The sequence below is a fragment of the Balaenoptera ricei genome, chromosome 1, assembly GCF_028023285.1.
Source record: "Balaenoptera ricei isolate mBalRic1 chromosome 1, mBalRic1.hap2, whole genome shotgun sequence".
Lineage (NCBI taxonomy): Eukaryota > Metazoa > Chordata > Mammalia > Artiodactyla > Balaenopteridae > Balaenoptera > Balaenoptera ricei.
Window position 1 is genome coordinate 115182164 of NC_082639.1, and position 19349 is coordinate 115201512.

At 43.9% G+C, this 19349-nt stretch overlaps 1 protein-coding gene across 1 annotated transcript in view; it reads left to right on the forward strand.

Annotated features, from left to right (window-relative positions):
- Positions 1–1873, forward strand: part of LOC132365783 (Fc receptor-like protein 2) — a 54807-nt gene extending 52934 nt beyond the window's left edge. Inside the window, exon 5 of the mRNA XM_059922543.1 lies at positions 1545–1873. Within this exon, the coding sequence (XP_059778526.1) occupies positions 1545–1873 (329 nt within the window). The remainder of the gene's footprint in view (positions 1–1544) is intronic.
- The last annotated feature ends 17476 nt before the right edge of the window (positions 1874–19349 follow it).

Here is a 19349-nt window from a genome sequence, read left to right on the forward strand (position 1 = left end):
TTTTAAAAACTTTTCATTATAGATTTTTTTTTATTATCCTTGTATTAAATTTTATCAAAGAATATGGTCTGCATAATTTTTACATTGGGGATTTACTGAGAATTTCTTTATGACCTAACACACAGTCAACAGTTTTCTAGATACTATAAATGGAATTTGAAAAGAACGTGAATTTTCTGTTTAGGATATACAAAGTTCAGTATTTATTTTTTTATTAAATTAAGCTAGCTGCTTGATTTATTCAGTTTCTATAGAGTCTTACATATGTTTGCTCTTTTTAATCTATTAGTTTTTGAGAATCATATTCACATTATTACCTATAATTCTTTTAAATTTAGCTTTTTACAGAGGCTTTGCCAAGAACTTGGTAATTGACTGTGTAAGATGTGGCATTTTGGTTGTTAATGACAGAAATCCCATACAAAAGGGCTTGGTCCAAAAAAAAAAAAGAAATGAAGTTGGTGGGAAGGGTCAGGTATGGACATGGCCTAATGTGCAACTGGCCAAGCAATCTGTCTTTGCCTCCCCTCTTCCCCTTGCATTTCTCCATTAGCTTAATTTTCAGACAGGCAAAGCTGGCCACTGACATCTCCAGGCTTATATCCCTCCTTTCTGCTAGATGTCCCAGAGAAAAGAGTCTCTTTACACATTACTCCAGTTTAAAAAACAAAAACCAAATAAATAGGCAGAGATTAGGGATTGACCGTTCTGTGTGATGTGTTCACCCCTTTCCTTCTGCAGAGAACATGAGCCTGTGATTGGTGAAGTCAGTAACAGCGTGGAGCAAAAGAAAACTGAGTAATTCAATTGACCTATTCTAGGCCTTTCCCTATTCTAAGCCTCGGTGTCCATTTCTGGGAAAGATCTAGTTCTAACCTCCTCTTTTTCTAAGATCTTTCTGAGCTCATATGAATCAAACCATAAGTCTCTATGTGCCCATATTCCTTTGTTTTCAGAAAGCAGAAACTTTTCCTAGGTGTCTTTGAGTGAGGGCCTTAGGTGAGGTGGGATGCTCTTAGGAGATGGTAATAGCATGGGATTAGCAATAGCAAAGCTCTGTGGTTCCCAACTCAGCAAGCCCCCTACCCCCACACCACATATCACCACCACTATCAAACAACCTCTCTTAACACTGGGAACTGCCCTAAGAGGACATTTCTTTCTTTCTTTCTTTTTTTTTTAATTTGTTTATTTTTTTTTATTTTTGTCTGTGTTTGGTCTTCGTTGCTTCTTGAGGGCTTTCTCTAGTTGTGGTGTGCAGGCTTCTCATTGCAGTGGCTTCTCTTGTTGCGGAGCACGGGCTCTAGCCACGCAGGCTTCAGTAGTTTTGGCACACGGGCTCAGTAGTTGTGGCTCACGGGCTCTAGAGCGCAGGCTCAGCAGTTGTGGTGCACAGGCTTAGTTGCTCTGAGGCATGTGGGATCTTCCCGGACCAGGACTCGAACCCGTGTCCCCTGCATTGGCAGGTGGATTCTTAACCACTGCGCCACCAGGGAAGCCCAAGAGGACATTTCTGAATGCGCTCTGACCCCTTCTGTTTGCAGAACATCCACCTAAAATCCGCTTGGTGAATGGTGCCCACCACTGCAATGGGCGGGTGGAGGTGGAAAAGGAAGGTCGCTGGGGCACCGTGTGTGATGACGGCTGGGACATGAAGGATGCGGCCGTGGTGCGCCGGGACCTGGGCCGTGGAGCAGCCAAGCACACACCTGTAGGCATGTTGTATCTGCCAGTGGCAGAAGAGGACCAATCTGTATTTATTCAGGTAGCCCTGTGCAATGGGACAGAAGAGGCCCTGGCTGGATGTGAACAGGTTGAGACCTTTGACTGTGGGCACGATGAGGATACAGGCGCAGTGTGTGAAGGTGGGTGATGGCAGGGCCTGGGGCATGGGAACTGGCTTACCCGCCTCCGAGGCCCTTCTCTATGCTGCCTCCAATCCACCTTGATACTCACCATCGCCCCTGCCGCCTTTAGAACCACTCACCCATTCTACACTAGCATGTGGTCAGGACAACACCATTAGTTCACATTAGGTAGTCCAGAATTATAAAGGACTCGCTTATGCATGCTATTATTAGCCTGTATCTGCCACCTCAAAAGATAAGATGTTGGCATTTTCACAGCCATGAGTTTGGCCATAATACCAGGAAAATAATTATGAAACCATAGAATTACACAGTTTGAGTGATTTTAATCCGGGTCACACTGCTTATATTGTTCTATAATCCCAGCAGCTCTTCTGCGTTCTCTCCCCTAAACAACTCTACTCATCAAAATGAATCCCAGAATAGAAGGAGCACTGGGTGGGGAAGATCCAGGTGCTCCTTCTCTCTCAAGATCCTGATGGGACGGGGGTGGGGGATGGGAAGGACATTGGAAAGACTCTGGGTCCGTCAAGGAAACCAGGCCACAAACTGAGGGTGGAAGTGAAATAAAGCAAGCCCACTGCAGATCCCAAAGCCTCTATAACACTTGTGACTAGAGCAGAAGCCAGTGGGACTGCTCCCTCAGGCCCAGCCGCAGACCCTATCTCTGGCGGAGCACCCCAGTCTCCTGGGCCAGGAGTGCAGAAGCAGCCCTTGAGAGGTGATGAAAAGAAGGGTCTTTAGAACTATTGAGCCCACGCCCAGTTTTAGGAGCATCTAAAGGCCTGTGGCTCATTCAGGGAAATGAATCAGCTTTGGAAACCAGAAAGGATTCAGGATTTATAGTCAGCTATGCAGAGCTTGAGACCTGTCTGCCTCACCCACTTACCAGCCACAGAAGCAGCAAACTTCTCTGAAGCTCATTATCTCTGTCAGAAAAGTGGGATAATACCTGGCCCAGCTTCCTTACAGAGCTGGGACAAGATTGAACACTCATCACTCATAAAGACCTTTTGGAAAGAGCAAAGTCCAGGAAGAAGCCCCAGGGCCTGCTCCAGCTTACTGATTTGGGATGGTCTCCATGAGAGGGACAGGTCTGGGGCTCAGGTTTGGCCTTCTTCCTTATACTGGCCCTCACCTCTCTTGGGAGACCCCGTGAGTTTGTCCGGAAAATCCCTTTTCAGACCTCCCTCTTCTTACCACCATTTTCCCTTTCTCTACAGCATTCTGGCCTAGTTCTTTTTGAAGATATGGAGACTAGAGACTGGAGACTGAGCAGGCCTCAGATTCTCTCCTTTTTGGCCTCCCAGACCTGGTTGGTCCAACAGTTCTGGACAGACCTTAATGCTTTACCTGCGGCTCCATTGCAGCTCCCCTCAACAGGACTCTAAATTGCTCTTCTGAGCCAAAGTTTCAACTGTGCCTGCATCTGGGGCAAAATCCAGCTCCCAAAGAAGCCAAGCTTGAAGAATTCTCCCTCCATACTGACACCTTGGCCCCGGCCCTGGCTTTTCCAGTCTCTTCCAGAACTGCCTGGGAATCCAATACTACTTCCTTGGGCAGATGTAGCAGCTCTTGAGGTGAAACAAGCAAGGAATTAATTGAGATGGGCCCTACATCTGATGGTAGACATGTGGGCATATAAAACAGACAAAATGAAAGAAAATGTGGGGACTTCCCTGGTGGCGCAGTGGTTAAGAATCCACCTGCCAATGCAGGGGACACGGGTTCGAGCCCTGGTCCGGGAAGATCCCACATGCCGTGGAGCAACTCAGCCCATGCGCCACAACTACTGAGCCTGCACTCTAGAGCCTGCGTGCCACAACTACTGAAGCCCACGCACCGCAACTACTGAAGCCCGCGTGCCTATAGCCTGTGCTCCACAACAAGAGAAGCCACTACAATGAGAAGCCCATGCACTGCAACAAAGAGTAGACACCGCTTGCCGCAACTAGAGAAAGCCCACGCGCAGCAACAAAGACCCCATGCAGCCAAAAATTAAAAATAAATAAAAATAAATAAATACAATTTTTTAAATAAAGAAAGAAAGAAAAGAAAAGAAAATGTGGGTACAGTATTTAATTTTGTTTCCAAGTGACTTGGGAAGAAACTAGGTCCTAAATAATTTCTTTTTAAAATATTTTCTTAAATTACAAATATAAAGCGTATTATAAAAAGAATAGTATACAAAAAAGAAAATGAAAATTAGCCAACATTTTAATACTCAGAAGTAACTGCTGTTAATATTCTGATAATTCTAAAATGTTCTATGAATATATAAATATATATGAATGAGTATATGTGTTTTTATATTTTATACATATGTGTGTGTGTGTGTGTGTGTGTGTGTGTGTGTGTGTGTGTGTGTTTTCACAAAAACTGACCTCTCAGGAGAATCTTGTCCTACCCAGTTACGTGGAAATTTTCTTGCCCTTTTGGAAGTCTGAGATCTTTTGCCAGCATTCAGTAGATATTCTGTGAGAATCATTCCACATGTATCAGTAGATGTATTTTTGATGTGTTTGTGGGAGGAGGTGAGCTTCATGTCCTACTATTCAACCATCTTGATCGCTCCCCTCAGGAGAATGTTGATTCATAAGGTCTTTTATTCTGCTGAGTATCTTGATTGGATTTGGGTGTGCAAACTGAAGAAAAGGAAAAAGCCATGTGCTCCATGATGTAACCCATCCTGTGAGCCCCCCAAAACTTCAGTAGTGTCTAAGTCTCAAAAAATATTTGAGTGGGTGTTTTCTTTTAGAAATTTGTAACTAAGTTTTGAATCTTAGTGGATATGGGAAGAAGAAAACTGAAAATATATATTCCTTCATTAACAGTTTTCCTAATAATGAATAATTATCACAATCTTACCTGGCTGTGACATATATTAATATCCTACTGAATCCAATTTGATAGTATTGATATCTTACGTAAAACTTTCGCATAGATATTCATAATGAGGATTTCTCTGTAGCTTTTTATGCTTTCTTTGAAAAGCTTTGATCAATGCTGTGTTGGTTTCTTTTTTTTTTTTGAATTGTATTTTATTTGTTTTTTTATACAGCAGGTTCTTATTAGTTTTCCATTTTATACATATTAGGGTTTCTTATTATTTTGGAAGTTTTCTTTCTCTGTGATTGCTCAAAAAAATTTTAAATACTACTAAATTTGTCTTTTCCTTGAAGACTAATTAATATTAGTGTGTGAAACCATCTGGCTTGATATGTTCGTACATGTGGCTCCTAACAATGTTCTCATTGTTTTTCATGATTATTGTTCTGTTTATTTAACTGCCTCTACTTGCCAAAAAAAAAAAAAAGTAATTTATATTTTTTAGAAAGTCATCCATTTAATGTAGGTTTTCAAAAGTTGTGTATTTACTCATTGTCCCCTCTTTCTTTTTTTTTTTTTTAATTTATTTTATTTATGGCTGTGTTGAGTCTTCGTTTCCGTGCGAGGGCTTCCTCTAGTTGCGGCAAGCGGGGGCCACTCTTCATTGCGGTGCGCGGGCCTCTCACTATCGTGGCCTCTCTCGTTGTGGAGCACAGGCTCCAGACGCACAGGCTCAGTAGTTGTGGCTCACGGGCCTAGTTGCTCCGCGGCATGTGGGATCTTCCCAGACCAGGGCTTGAACCCGTGTCCCCTGCACTGGCAGGCAGCCTCTCAACCACTGCGCCACCAGGGAAGCCCTGTCCCCTCTTTCTTGATCAGTCTATTCAGTGGTGTATCTATTTTTCATAGAAAAGCTTTTGAGCTTATTCATATATTCTGTTGGCATTTTTCTGTTTGTTTTATTCAGTAATGTTTGCTTTTATCTTAATTAGTTTTGTTGATATTTTCCTGTTCTTAATTTCAATGCTTAGTTCATTTCTTTTCATTTTTCCTTGTTGGTACTCTTTCCAATTGTTTAAAGACCAGTTTTAATCATATCCCATAAGTTTTGATAGGTAGTGTTTTGATTATAATTATTTTCAAGTCTGTAATATCAGTTTTATTTTCTTCTTTGACCTTGAAAATTATTTAAAAGAGGGATTTTTTTTAATCACCTGATGAAAGGATTTTTCCCTTAATTTTGTGATTTTTAAAATAATTTGATTGCTTTTATAATATTTAAAGGTTTTCTTTGTGACCTAAAATATGGTCAATTTTGATAGATCATCTATGAGTACTTAAAAGAAAGTGAATTCTCTGTTACCAGAATCAGAAGTTCAATATATATTCATTAGGAACTTCTTATTAATCATATATCATTAGAATCATATGCACCCTTATTTTTTATCTACTTGATCTGCTGTGGGTCTACAGGCATCATTTGTTTTTGTCGTTGTGATTAAGTTTATTTCTCCTTCCATTTCCTGCAGCCCATGTGTCAAGTATTTTGATGGCATGATATTTAATTCCAAAGATTTATGAGGCTTAGAGCTTTCTCACATATTTTAGCCTTTTCCACTCTCATTCAGTGCTTTTTGCCTTCATATGTCTCTGTCCAATCTTTCACTTCTAACTTTCTGAGCAACTTTCCTTTAGATATGTCTCTTATATGTAGCATATAGGTTTTTTTTTTTTTGGTTTTGGTTTTGGTTTTTAATTGATTTTATCCAAGTATAGTTGATTTACAGTGTTGTGTTAATGTAACATATAGTTTTTTGGTTTTGTACTGAATACAACATTTATTTTATTAACAGTTTGCTTTTTTATTCTATATTTTCTCTTCTTATTACTTCCTTCATTTTTGTGTTTGTTTTGTTTTCCTTCCTCTCTATTTTGTCACCTCTGGTGCCTAGTTAATCGCACTTCTCAGCTCATGCTCACTCCCGCTGTGGGGCCATACCTATTTTCTCTAGTTTTCCTTATTTACGGCCTTGTATCTTTAGTTGTTATTCTCATTCCTTAGCCTCCAATCATTCTAATATGTTTGATGTGTTTCCTTCACTTACATGTGTTGAATATTATTTTCGGTGAGTCTAAATATTTTATTTACCTATGGTATTGCTCTGTTTTTCACTTGGTGCTATTTTTTGATCTACCCATGTTGCTGTGTGTACATCTAGTTCATTGCTCCTAACTTCTGCACATTATTCCACCACACTTTCCTTATCTAATCCCCCAGTGATGGACACCTAGATTATCCCCAACTTGTCACTACTGCAAACACTGACAAACTTCCTTTTTCATGTCCCACCAAGGACCTGTGTGAGAATTTCTCTGAATATATATCCAGGAGTGGGATTAATGCAACAAGTACTGACAAGTGGTCCCCCAAATTGCTACTGCCTCTATCAGTGCATGACCATCCCCTAACCTGACATCCCAAGTAACCCTTGGCATTAATTAGTGATTCAATTTTGCCAACTCAGTGGGCATAAAGAGAGATCTCAGTGGCATTTTTGTTTCCATTTTTCTAATTATCACATGCTTGTTAGCCTTCTGGGTTTCCTCTTCTATGAAATAACTGCTTGCCCATTTTTTAAACCTTTTTTTAATTGAAGTATAGTTAATTTACAGTGTTGTGTTAGTTTCAGGTGTACAGCAAAATGATTCAGATATATATATATATTCAGATACTAGTAGTCTATGGAGGAGTTCAAGCACCAGATTCTTACAGATATGAGTAACTCAACTTTACTCCAGATCCTGCAAAAAGGGCAGAGCTGTGGCAAAAGGCTGAAGCAAACCCCAGGAGCTTCACATTCTGGGGATAGAGGGGAAAAAAGCCTCTGGCGTAGTGATGACTGGGAGAGAATGCAAAGCTCACCGGGTATGGGAAGAGAGTCAATAATCCCAGGCTCATATAAGCAGTGTCGGAGGGACCAGTCTGCCAGACTGGCGCTGAGAAGAGGGGGACTGTATTTGTTTCTTCTTTTTCAGTTTCGGTCTTGGAAACAGGACTCTGCTTAAAAGCAGATAGGTCCTGTCAGCCATCCTGGTCTCCTCTATTTCCCATCGGTGCATAAAACTGGGGAAGCTATCATGATATTACAGTAATCTCAAGATTTATCATTCCTCTGCATCCCTATAACCTTGATCCTTCCAATCAGTCAAACCACCAAGTATTTACCGTAATTATGGGGATGGGGTGCCCATCAGCTGACCACAGAGGTTGTGGGGGTATGAGGAGTGATCCCTCCCGACACTAAGCTGGAAAACAATTGGGAGCCACCACTCACAAACCTGGAACATTACAGAAGAGAGAGAGACAGTATAGACTGGAGCAGAGAGAAGACGGGGTCATGGCCACACTTGAAACACTTGGGCTTGAGCTAAGTGTGGAAACATGAGAAGAAAGAGGGATTTATGGTCTTTGGGGTGTCCTTCAAATGAGGGTTAATGTCGTCCAGTGTCCTCCCCCAGATCTACCCGATAAGCCCCCAGGCACATGCCCAATGATGTCACTGTAGCTGCTCACCCTGACCCTCCTAGGGAAATCAGAATTCCTGAAATGAGTTCTTGTTTCAGGAGGCCATATGTTCCTAAACAAGGAGGTAAGAATTCCGCCCATCTCCACAGATATATGTTTTAAATTGCCTCTGATTTTGTGTAATGGATGCTGTGATACACCACCCAGATCCTGTCAGGAATGGAGGACTTATTCCCCCAGGTGCTGGGATTTCCACTGGCAGATAAGCCTGCAGTCATCGGCCCTCTTGGGAAAGTGCCTTGGTCACTTTATTTAAGATCACTTTCCTTTCCCACAGTAATGCATCCAATGGTTGATCATCAGTCACTGTGGTATAGAAGCAGAACCCCTTCACTCCAACTCAGGACCACTTTGAGAGAACATCCCAGCCCACGCTATCTATGGGGGCTGGCTGAGACCTTTGTGGAGACCGCTTCAAAGCTCAGCTTCAGCTTCTCCCTCTATACAAGCTTGCTTCCTTTGGCAATTTTTGACACTGAGATCACTCCCTGATGAATTTCCTACATGCTAATTTCCATGTCAAGGTCTGCTTCTCTGGAAACCCAACCTGTGACATCTTGTGCTCACCCAGTGAGCTCTGAATCTAGAGTGATCATTGAGTCCCAGCCCAGCCCCTTCCCCAGAGCAGGGGTAAGTTATTGAGAGAAGCTTTTTCTTGTCTTCTCAGTGAAAAAGAACAACACGTTCTCCTGGTGCACAGCAGGCAGAGAGAATTTCTGGGGAGGAGCACTCGGTACTTCCAGAGAGTGAACTGTTGTGAGGGAGAGTGATTCTGTGCAGCTGGGAATAGCCATGACCATATTTTTAGGGGATGGGTAAATGTCACTATGAGAAGTACATTTGCGTTCACTCATCTCAACCAGCAATTCCCAAACTAGGGTCATTGTCCCCAGAGAGATCATGAGAACTTTTCAAGGATGACCCAGAGACCAGTCCTATAGAACACATTTAGCTACTTTTTTCTTTTTTCAGGCCACGCCGTGCAGCATGCGGTATCTTAGTTCCTCAACCAGGGATCGAACCCAAGGCCCCTGTATTGGGAGCGCGGAGTCAACCACTGGACCACCAGCGAAGTCCACATTTAGCTACTTTACATGGCAGAGCCTATGAGATACCTTGCTACCTCCTTGGTGCTACTGCTATTATTTGTGGTGATGGTAAAAAAAGGTACTGAAGGGCCCTGGGAAGATCGCCATGTGGAATTTATGGAAATCCAAGATCAGGAGGGTTGCACAGAAAAATGCTGTCCAAAATTCCTCATAAGAGCTCTAGGGGTGATTGCTCTGAACGTAAGGTCAGGACTGTGGGATGCTGTATATTAGGAATGGACTATTTGCCTACTCTAGCCCCCTTGAGTAGATGGAGAGATGGGACGGGATATTTGTGGAAACAGTGAGGGCTTTTCTAACAGCTCCTTTATCTCTGTCATCTCCAGATTCTCACTCTGCCATAACCATCAGGGCTCCTGGGATTCAGAATGACATGGGGGACATGGTGGAGCTTCACTGCCAGGCCTAAAGAGAGAGTCTCTCCCTCAATCTTGTATTCAGTTTTATCATGAGGATGTCACCCCGGGGAGCATTTCAGCCCCTTTTGGAGAAGGACCATCCTTTGACCTCTCTCTGACCCAGAGCGTCTGGGAACTACGCCTGTGAGGCTGACAAAGGCCCCAGGACCCAGTGCAGTGAAGCAGAGACACTTTTTGTCACTGGTTGGCTATCCCTGGGCCATGAGCCACAAGCCACTGATCTGACACATAATTTCTACCCTTGTGGCCCAAAACTACTGTCTGATTTGAGAACATGTGGCAGTACCTCTGACAAGTTGCCCAAGTGAGAGATATCTAAGAACAAGATTTCTCAGTATAGTGATTCTAGCTTGCGCACTCAAAAAGCTTTGGGCACCATGCTTCCTGTGTCATCGGGTCTCAGTTAAAGAAACAGAACCACTAGGCAATATATAGACTAAAGTATATTACTGTAGGGATTTGGCATTACACAATTTTGGGAACTGTCAAACTTTCTATGGTTGGGTTGAAGATGGACTGGTTAAAGAGCTTTCTGTGTCTGGTGTGGCAGCCTGAAGTCCACAGAGCAGGCATTTAGGAGAAGCAAGGGCACTCTGGAACCTGCACGAATGAGTAGCACCTATGAGAATGAGCTGAGACCTGCATTAGTCGCTGAGAATTGCAAACCACTCACTTTGATGATGAGGTTGCCCTGCAGGAGAAGTCAGCACCCTTCATCACTAAGCTAGACGTGAACGAGGCCCAGGAGTCAGAGAGCTGAAGGAGACGATCTGGTAGGAGCTGAGCTGCAGGCTGCTGCCCCACACCAGCAAAGTGAGCTACTAGAGAGAGGACCACACAGGGCCTTGGGTACAGCTATGCCTCTCAAAGCAGAAAAAGAATAGAGAGCCACTACTTTACTTCCACCTTGCGAACCTTGCACAAATATCTCGTGTGGTCCACACTTACGTGGAACTATGCAGGGGAGGGAATTCTGGGAAATTTAATTCCTGCTTAACTAAGTTGACACAGTGTAAGTCTACCACACTTCCCATCCTGAGCTACTCCCCCTAACTGGGGAGGAAGCACGATATGATGGCAATATCATGAATTTTTTTAGTCAGACAGACTTGGATTCAAAATCCATCTCTACCAGACATGTGTCTTTAGGAAAATTATCTAATCCTGCAGAGCCTTTCAGCTTCCTCTTCTATAACACGGGCATGTCAATTCCTAGTTTGTTAAATGGGAAATGGACTTGAATGTGAAGATACAAACTGCCTTACTAAGCATTGGTTCTCTTTCTTTTCCACCAATTATTGATTCTCTTAGAGGCTACTGGAGTAAAGATTAAATATTATCTTTATTGCTCAGTCCGCACCTGTCACCTTTTCCTCCTGACAACTTCTCAAAGATTCACTACATTCTGGGGGACAAAGAAAGAGTGTGTCTTGTATCACCTAAAAGTCCTACCCATGCCATGGGCCTTCCAAATGCAGTGATCATTGAGTCTGTGTCTCCTAGAGTTCCCAGGCCCTGTGGACTTCCCAGCATGGCTAGGCCTTCACCGCCTGAGGGGACTTTCAGACATGCAGTCTGTTTCCCTGGCCTGTGGTGGATGCATATCTCATGAGGTCATTTGTTCAATCTTGACTGCATATTGGAATCACTGAGGGGCTTTAAAAGGTATGGATGCTTGGGTCTCCCTTCCAAATTCTTTAAGAATCTGACGTGATGCCCGGGAATCAAGATTTTCTAATTCATTTTATTCCCCAGGTGATTCTAATATTTAGACAAACTGAAAACTACTTAAGATCTTACAGACCCCTGCATTGATTGCTGGCCCTGAGACGGATTGTGTCGTCATTCACTAGATCATCCTCCACGCTGCTGATATTCTGATTTTCTTTGGATCCAGAAAAGAGAGTGATGAGTAAACTATATTTGATCTTGCATTCGTTTTCCAGGACTGCCGTAACAAAGTACCAGGGTCTGGGTGGCTTAAACAATAGAAATTTACTTTCTCACAATTCTGGAGGCTGAAAGTCCAAGGTCAAGGTGTTGGCAGGGTTGGTTTCTTCTGAGGCCTCTCTCCTTGACTTGCAGATGGTCATGGTCTTCCTGTGTCTTCACATGGGCTTCTCTCTGTATGTGTCTGTATCCAAATGTCCTCTTGTTATAAGGACACCAGTCATATTGGGATTACATCCCACCCTAATAGTCTCATTTTAACTTAATTGCCTCTTTAAAGGTTCTATCTCTAAATACAGTCACATTCTGAGGTCCTACGGGTTAGGACTTCAACACATGAATTTCTGGAGTGTATGACTCAGCCCATAGCAAGTCTCCTCTGTTATATCCTGTTGGTCAATTTAAAGCTTACTCATGACCACCTAATGTCTAACCACAATAGCCTGATAGGACTTCCCATTCTTACCTTCTCTGCAGCGACTGACTATTAGTTTGCAACCTCATCTCTCTAGCAAATCTTTCCCTTGCTCCCCTAAATCTCTCGGGGCTCAGTCTTACTCCAACCTCACATTTGCTCTGTCCTTTGTGGACTTCTTCATCCTTTTGACGGATTGTTTCTCAGGGCCTGATTCTTCCCTCTAGCCTTTCTACTCTCAAGAATCCCATCACTTTCAAAGCTTTAACTATGGCTTCTATGCAAATAATTCAAAAATCTGTATCCCCTAACTTCTTTCCTGAGCTCCATGTTTAAAGGAATGTTCCACTACTAGAAGTTTTGTTCAGGCATTTCAGTCATCTCAACTTCAGTCATCTCATCTAGAATCAAAAACCTCTTCTTCTACAGAACTAGTTCCCTTCCTCATGTCCTATTTCTGTTGTAGATTTCAACATTCTCTCACTGGCCCCAGCTGCCATCTCTGAGTCACTCCTATCCTTTCCTGTTCCTTGCCTCAAGTCAGTAAGGACAGCATTTGTCACTACCTTTTATTCTAAACTCTTGTCAATCTCCCTTCATCATAGTTCTCCCCTCTTCCCTGTATCATTGTCACTCCTAGAAAAGTGTCCCCATCAGCACAGAGACTGAAGTTCTCTCTTAGATCAGGGAGTCTGTCTGTGGTCCCCACTAGCTCAAATCTGTGAGCTCTGAGCCCCATGGGAACCACAGAGTGGGCTACTGAACCCCTCCAACTCACACGACATAGTCCCTATGGGGGACATGAACCTCCGCCCTTGACTCACACAGCTGAACATGGACAGTTCCACTCTGCAAGAAAAAGGGCACTAGTGTGTGTTGAGGTGGGAGTTGATTGAATCTCTGTCTTCCAAGTGATCAGATATCTAACCCACATCCCTCAATCTTCTTGAGAACTTCCATTCTCTCACAGAGTCGGTTTCGGTGAGCAAGGCAAGAAAAATCAATCTCAAAACACCTCTTTCTCTCCCTTCCTAAGCCTGGATGGTAAAATAAGCAACCAGATGCTAAGTAGAGAAAACTTATCCTGAAAGGGCACATTGTTTCTCAGTTTTTACAGAGGTCACATTAAGTTAAGCTGTCCTTTTGTGTCAGGCTGACCATAGCTACCAGTGGCTTCTGTTCTTAGATACTGGAGCTGCCCTGAACAGACCTGCCTTCTCCCTATGCAAAAGGAGGGAGAATGCAGAAGGCATTCTTCAACAGATTCTTGTCTTCATGACTCTGCAAGCAAAGAACTGAATAGATACTCAAAGAGAAAGTGATGTTTTCGGTGCTAAACGTCTGCTGGAATGTTCAGAACTGACTTACCAACTGCAAACTCTTTGGAGCTGTTGTTATGAAACTTCTGTTATATAATATGCATGGCCTAAGGTATAGAGAGAGAAAGATGAGTCAGACATAGTTCTTCACTGTTAGGGAGTTTCATAATCTAGTATCAGACACGTATATGTAAAGATTCCTCTTTAAATCCAGTGTTCTGGAGTTCCCTGGTGGTCCAGTGGTTAGGGCTTGGCGCTCTCCCTGCCATGGCCCAGGTTCAATCCTTGGTCAGGGAACTATGATCCCGAAAGCTACGTGGCATAGCCAAAATAAATAAATAAATAAATAAATGCAGTGTTCTGACAGAAATAGAATCTATCTTTACAGACAGTGAATTTTATTAAAGTTCTATAAAATCACTAAGAATAGTTCTCTTAGAGGCTTACTGTGTGCCCACACTGGGATGAGCAACTTTACCAACATTATGACTTTTAACCATCAGAACAGCCCTCTAAGGAAAATTATGTTCTTTCCATTTTTGTAAAGCAAGAAGTAGGTAACCTGTTCAAAGTCTCATGACTAGAGATGGTGGGCTAGGGTTCACACTAAGGTCTGTCTCCCCAGCTGGTAACCACTGCTTTCTATGGCTTTCTCAAAGGTACGTTTAAACTGGGCAGAGTAAGTAAAAGTTCAGTAAATAGGAAATAAGGAACAAGATAGTACCATTTGGGACTGGCAGGCGAAAAAGCCACAGAAATATGAAAAGTCACAATGTGTTTAGAGGTTGTTATGGACTGAATTGTGCCTCACCCACCATTCATATGTTGAAGCCCCAACCCCCAATGTGATTGTATTTGGAGACTGGATCTTTAAGGAGGTAACTGAGGTTAAATGAGGTCGTAAGGACACCAATATGACTGGTGTCCTTAGAAGAAGAAGAACTGGCACCAAGAGTGTGCTTGCACAGAGGAAATGCCCTGTGAGGACACGGTGAGAAGGCGGCCACCTGCAAGCCAGGAGGAGAGGCCTCACCAGAAACCAGCCCTGATGGCCCCTTGATCTTGGACTTCCAGCCTCCAGAACTGGGAGAAAATTAATTTCTGTTTTTTAAGCCACCCAGTGTGTGGTATTCAGTATGGCATCCTGGGCTGACAGATACAGAGGTCAATGAGTAAAATGATACAGAGACATTAGACAGGCAAGTTGGAACTTGACTGTAAAGGGCACTGAATGCTCCAATAAGGAGCTCTTGACTTCGTTGGTGCAGGAAACCTCTGAAGGTTGATAAGAGAATATGAAACACTGTTCATCCTATTTTACGAATACCCTGTTGGTGGGTGTATGGAGAGTCTGAAGAGTAGAGAGACTGATGAGGAGGTTGAGAACACAGGTAACACACTTTTCCCAAGCCCAGGCCAGCAGTGCAGAGTCCATCAGCCCTGATGACAGTCATTATACCTTAACCCATCTTTCACCATGCGCAGAAGGCACCAGCACAATGCACACTCAGAAGATTTGTTGATTTGCTAGGTATTCAGGCATCTAATTTGAACATCAGGGCAGCTTTGGGATGGGTCAGCAAACAGTGGGCACCATAGTCTCCTTTTCATAACTAAGAACAACCAGGAACCCCAGCAGGTTTTACTTGTGCATCCTGTACTTGATCAAAGCATTTGACCTATCAGATGTATGAGACATCTTGGAGAGAACTGACCCCTCCGAGAAGGTCATATACATCCTTCGTGAGTGAAAGGGAGATACATACCAGGTGCCTTTTCTGTAACTGCCAGCACTCCAAAAAGGCCATCATCCTACCCGACGTTTGTTCACACAAATGACACTGCAGAGCTTTGTGCTGCTTCATGACGATGGCTCAGACAACAGTACGATTTTCAAGTCAGATGGGAGGCAGATCAACCAGAAACTCTGAAAATCACAGCCAGATCTGCCATTGCCCATTCAAGGCTTTCTACGTGAGCCAATTATTCAGTTGTCATTCAGAAGCAGGTTAGTTTCACCCTCAGCTGGGTTCTAACAGCCAGGACCCAGAGACCCTCTATTATTTTTGTTATTAACTTTTATTGGAGTGTAGTTGCTTCACAATGCCGTGTCAGTCTCTGCTGTAAAGCAAAGGGAACCAGACACACACATACATTTAGCTACTCCCCTTCAGATTTCCCTCCCATTTAGGTTACCACAGAGCATCGAGTGGCATTCCCTTCGCAGAGGTCCTCTATTATGATACTGACTTCCAGGGCATCACTATTGAGAGTTCCTATGGCTATCAGACCTATGGCTACAGGCAACTCACATCTGATCAACTGAAGTTACAGCAAAAGATAATACCCCATACAAGTAATAATTGCATCTTGATAGAGAAAGAACAAGAATATTCCAGGCCTGGTAGCAGATCCACAGGGAAGAAGTTTTCATGGAATCCGAATATTGAAGTTAGAAAGAATCTTAGAGATCATCTTGGTCAAGGATCCCCACCTTTGTGGATGGAAAGACAATGCTCACCCTAAAAGCATCATGGGAGACCATAGGGGCTGCTAATATGTGCAAGGAGGGGGCACAAAGATGTATGGGGGGGGCGCTTCAGAGTCAGTGGAACCACCCCATGATGGACCCTTTGAACTGCCAGGTGGATCTGACAGTGCTACTATCATGATGGCAACCAGTCTGCAAAACCCGTGATCAAGCTGATCTTTTCCCTCTCTAGATGAGGAGAACTGAGAGCTAGAGAGATGAAGTAACTTGCCCAAGCTCACCATGTTTGGTGGGAGCAGAGCTGGCACTAGCTCTGTAACATCCCATACTTCTTTCTAGCATTTAGAATACTTCCAACTATTTCATTTATGTATAAGGGTTATTTTTCTTACCATCTAGATTGTAAGCTCCATACAGGTACTATCACATCTGTCTTCACCACACCATCCCCAGCCGCTGACAGGGTCCCTGAAATATTACAGAATACTCAATAAATATTTTTTGACAGACTCACTAAAGTGAGAGCTTCTTGAGAACAAGACTAAGAGCCAGCATTTAATGAGAGCTTCTGTGCGCCAGGCAGAGTTCAAAGAATTTATCTGTGTTAGTTTATTTAACCCTCAGAATAACCCTGAGTCAGTGTTCTTATCACCTTTGCCATCTTAGAGAAGACAACACAGCCCAGAGAGATTAAGTAAATTACCCAGGATCACACAGGAAGTGGCCGGCCTGTGTCTCTCACCCAGGCATTGTATATCAGAACCCACTCTCTTATTCACCATAAAATACCGCCTCCTCATCCATCTCTTCTGTATCCACAGCTGATACATAGACGACACTCAATCCATAATTATAGAATAAATGCCACATCAACAGACAAGAGCCCAAGTCTATGACTCTTTCAGCATCAGGTAATCCCGCTGGTTGCACCACATAGGTGGCCATTGTCCCAGCTCTGAATGAGGCACCCTGATCCCCTCTGGCTGAAAAGAATGGCTAGTTGGGTTTTTTCTTATTCTGGCTGAACCTCCTTCCCCCCTCAGCCCAGTCTTCCAGAGTCAGCCCCGTCCGTTAGGAAAGAGTGCCCTCTGCTGTCACAGACAAGCTCTTGCTGTGTGCAGCCCTTTTGTACTGCAGTGTGAGCTGTGAGAAAGATTCAGCCAGCTCCAGCCCGAGCCCTCTGGACACATCACCTCCTGCTGCTGCATCCAGTTTAATTTTAAGACCAAGCCAGATGGAGAATTGAGGTTACTGAATAATGAGCACGCTTTGGCCCTGAGTCTTGTTGCCTGTCCGCTCCTCCTGCTGAGGCACCCCTTGGCCATCTTCTGCCTCTTCCTGCTCCTCCCCCACTACGGGGTCCACACTGAAAAATCCCACACAAATTGCATCACTTTGTTATCAGTAGAGGGCCTCTGGTTTTCCTGACTGCTGATTTTCTGAGATTTTCTCCCTGAGCCCTATTTTCTTACCAGCTCCTCTCCTATTTTCACTTACTGTCTCAGTGAATACTATGTTTTCCTTGCTGCCACAGGGGCCCACATGCAGCCTGAGATGGCTCCCAGGGCCCCCCCCCCCCATTCCAATTCCCCTGCTCCAGTGGGGCTGCATTCAGTGTGTGGCAATGATGATGATTTCTTCTGGGCTTAAATTCCAGAACTGAACCCAAGGAGGAGGAGAGATGTGGTGAAGTCACCACTGGGTGAGGATTGGAGGGGGTCTCCTAACCACTCCAGCCCCTGCTGAGGTTCTAAGGAAAAGAAAAATGACAAGTGATATTATTGCCACTCATTTTTTAACTTCCCCTTCATAAATTCTTAAAAATGGTATAAAAATGAATCCAAGGGGCACTGCGAGAAAGAGAGAGAGAGAGACTGACAAACATAGACAAGCATCTACCCAAGAGCCATGGTCCAGATATAGCATGGCAAACCATTGGCCATACAGGACAAGAGCAGGTGAGGGAGACTTTTGGACGCCAGAGGGGCAGACTCCCTGAAAAAACATTGGCTACATAGCCTCTGAATGGTCCAGCTCTGACCATCCATGTTGGAAGACTGTGGGAAAGTACTTCAATGACTTCATGATACAGAAAATTTGGGTGGATGATAGCTAACGTGTTCCGTAAATCTCTCAGTTGATTTCATTCCCTTCTACTGAATCCCCATCCAGGGTAGAGTGAAAAAAGACCCAGATGCCTCTGACACCTCTACTTCTTATGCCCATCACGATGCTCCCTTCCCAACTTCCACATTTATGGGTATCAGTGGGCTGGACCAGAGGCTGGATCCTAGATGTCCCTCCTCTGGAGACCTCTGAGACTCCAAAACTCCCACTTTCCTGACTTCATTTCCAAGGAGCGAACAGATGAAGCTTGTATGAGAAACCATCTCTCTTCTTTCCACTTCCTTTGAATACATGACCCCTATACTGTTCGCAAAGGCTAGTTGTGCTTATCAGGATTCTTAGTTGTAGTTATTACTCCAAGTGATAAATAATTAACTACTTAGTTCTTTTTCCTTCATTAAACTGTAAGCAAACTGAGAGCAGGAGCTTCTTCTTGTTTTCTGTTCCATCACCCATAACTAGTACAAGAGTTGCGGGGCTTCCCTGGTGGCGCAGTGGTTAAGAATCCGCCTGCCAATACAGGGGACACAGGTTCGAGCCCTGGTCCGGGAAGATCCCACATGCTGTGGAGCAATTAAGCCCGTGCGCCACAACTTCTGAACCTGCGCTCTAGAGCCCGCGAGCCACGACTACTGAAGCCCGCGTGCCTGGAGCCCGTGCTCCGCAACAAGAGAAGCCACCACAATGAGAAGCCCGCGCACCGCAACGAAGAGTAGCACCCGCTCGCCGCAACTAGAGAAAGCCCGTGCGTAGCAACGAAGACCCAACACAGCCAAAAATAAAAAAATAAAAAAAAATAATAATAATAAAAGAGTTGCATCATTGCTATTCAATAACTGATGGTAGAAGAGATGAAACATTTGCTTAAAAATAAGTTGCCCATTCTCTGGGCTCTGGGCTGCTTTGGGAGCCCACCCAAGCACACACGTCAGATCACCTGAAGTTGAACATCATTGTTCCTGGAGAGGACCTGCTCAGAGTTGCTCACTCAGTTCTGCTAAAGAGAAGCTGCCAGGGTCTCCTATGAATGGACCTGCTCAGTTTGCATCCAGCCACAGGAACTAAGCTCTTTTGCACATCATGTGCTTCTAGGATGGGCAGTATTCCTGGCCCTCCTGGAGAGCGTTAGAAGGAGCCCTGTGACAGCCTGGAAGGTACACTGCTCAGATCTCCCTCTAAGAGAGAACCTGCCCCCAAGAATGAACTTTCAGGATCCACTGCAGCATTTGAACCAAT